At 32.7% G+C, this 2,152-nt stretch overlaps 1 protein-coding gene across 1 annotated transcript; it reads right to left on the reverse strand.

Moving 5' to 3' along the window:
* Positions 1–1,592: 1,592 nt before the first annotated feature.
* On the reverse strand, positions 1,593–1,937 carry LOC128132271 (E3 ubiquitin-protein ligase ATL23). The gene has a single exon (XM_052768777.1). It carries the CDS (start codon positions 1,935–1,937, stop codon positions 1,593–1,595), a length of 345 nt encoding a protein of 114 aa, XP_052624737.1.
* Positions 1,938–2,152: the final 215 nt, after the last annotated feature.

Below are 2,152 nucleotides of genomic sequence, written 5' to 3' on the forward strand. Positions count from 1 at the left end.
ATTTTGGAAAATGTCAAACCATTGGTTTTTTATTTCGGTTTCGGTTTTTTGTTTTTTTTTAAATATATTTTCAGGGTTTTGTTTTTTATTTTTTTATTTCATAGATTTCTTCATCAACAAATGTTGCTACAATTTAACAAAAATAAATAATTTGCTAAACATAATACAAGAGGAAGTTTGTTTGCATTTAATCATTGAACTTTTTTAGAAGGAAACGAACTTTCGATTATATTCATATTTAGTCCTTAAACTTTTTTTCGTTATCTATTTGCCACTAAACTATTGAAACTGTTCACATTACCCTTATGACCGGTAACAGCTGGTCATAAAGGTAAAATGTTCAGTCATAAAGGTAAAATGTGAACAATTTCAATAATTCAATGGCAAATAGATAACGAAAAAAAATTTAGTGACTAAATATGAAAAAAGGCGAAAGTTTGTTACCCTTTCAAATCATTATTCGGTTACAAATAATATCATTCAATCTAGTCATGTATACTTTAAACAAAAATGATTTTTTTCCGATAAAATTACAAAAATAGCTAAATTTTCGATCTATTTTATATTTTTGCTGCTATGTCATTTGTTCATCATATTCAATAGAATGCGAGACAATTGATATATTTGAAACTTTTATTATTTAAATAAATGAAAATATATTTTTAGCTCGAGTAAAAACCAAAGTGCTAAACATAAAATAATCTAAATGTAACGAAAAAAACAAAAAGAAAATCAGTAAAGGTTTAAGAGAGAAAAACCATGGGTATTCAACTATTCATATTCAAACTGTTCACGTTCGTACAAATTCGCCACGTTTAAGATCATAATTCAAAAAATTAAGTAGAATTTCATCAAAATATTAACAAATCCCACAAAAAAAATAGATTAAGGAAACAAAATTCATTTGATTTTTAGAGAGCCAGAGGAAAGAAAATGAGAAACAGAGGGTTCTTTAAACTGTCGACATCCATACAAATTTACATGTTTACGATCAAAATTAAAAAATAATAATAATAAATTAAAAAAAAAATTATTCGATTCAAAAATCAAATATGAGAGAGAGAGAGAGAGAGAGAGAGAGAGAGAGAGAGAGAGAGAGAGAGAGAGAGAGAGAGAGAGAGAGAGAGAGAGAGAGATCTTCAAAATGTTGACATCCGTACGTATACAACATGTTCACGATCAAACTTCAAGTATTTTTAGTAAGATCTTTACCTGAATAAACAAAAACCCATCACAATGTTTACATTTTTTTAATCAAAAAAATATTCAATTCAAGAACCTATAATCATCACTATCAATGTATTTATGGCCCAGTTTTAGATCAAAATTCAAGTTTTTCAACAAAATTTTCAGACTAAATATCATAAGTTCTACATTAAAAACTCGATTAAAGAACTAAGAACTTGATTCTTGATTCAGAAGAAGGAACTAAAACAGGGGGCTAACGATCTTGAAACTGCTGATAATCATACTTAATCATGTACAATCAAGACTGCTATAAAAAAATAGAAGAAGAAAAGAAGCAAAAAAAAAAAAACGAAACTAATTATCAAAAAGATTTCAAAGGGTGATGAACAAATTCATCAAAAGTTTCAACATGGACTGGTTTCAGATGGGCGAAAGAAATCCGGTTCAAGTTTGTTTCGGCAAACCGGGCAAGCCGGATTTTTTGACAGCCAAGTATCGGCGCATTGTAGATGAAACCCATGGTTACATCCCGGAACCACCCTCGCCGGTTGCTCCGCCTCAATATCCTCCAAACAGACCGAACATTCGGTCCCTAAGCCGAGTTCATTACCGGTGGTTCTCGGAAGTTTGTCGAGCTCCGCCGCTGAAAGGCCAGTACCGGTGGTGGGTTTCACCGGAGCCGTCATTTCAGGAAGGTGATGTGCGGCGTACCATAGCAAACACATGTAGACAAGGAACACCACACTCATCCCGGCGCATGGTAGAAACAGGGCAAGGAACAAGGAAATCATCATCTTTTGAAAAAGGCCTGGTGTATCCTATGCACCACGGCGCACGATAAGGGTTTGTGAGACAGCGATGCAAACTTTTGAAGTGCACCCTTAGATTATAACTAGGGATATTTGTGAAGGACGCTAATAATTTATACTAGGGGTGCATTTGGTGAGCAATAGTTAAATGACCC

The sequence above is a fragment of the Lactuca sativa genome, chromosome 2, assembly GCF_002870075.4.
Source record: "Lactuca sativa cultivar Salinas chromosome 2, Lsat_Salinas_v11, whole genome shotgun sequence".
NCBI classification, from domain to species: domain Eukaryota; kingdom Viridiplantae; phylum Streptophyta; class Magnoliopsida; order Asterales; family Asteraceae; genus Lactuca; species Lactuca sativa.

What these genes read in the sequence shown, in the direction of transcription:
- LOC128132271 (XM_052768777.1), bottom strand. Translation starts at nt 1,937, where the DNA reads ATGAGTGTGGTGTTCCTTGTCTACATGTGTTTGCTATGGTACGCCGCA.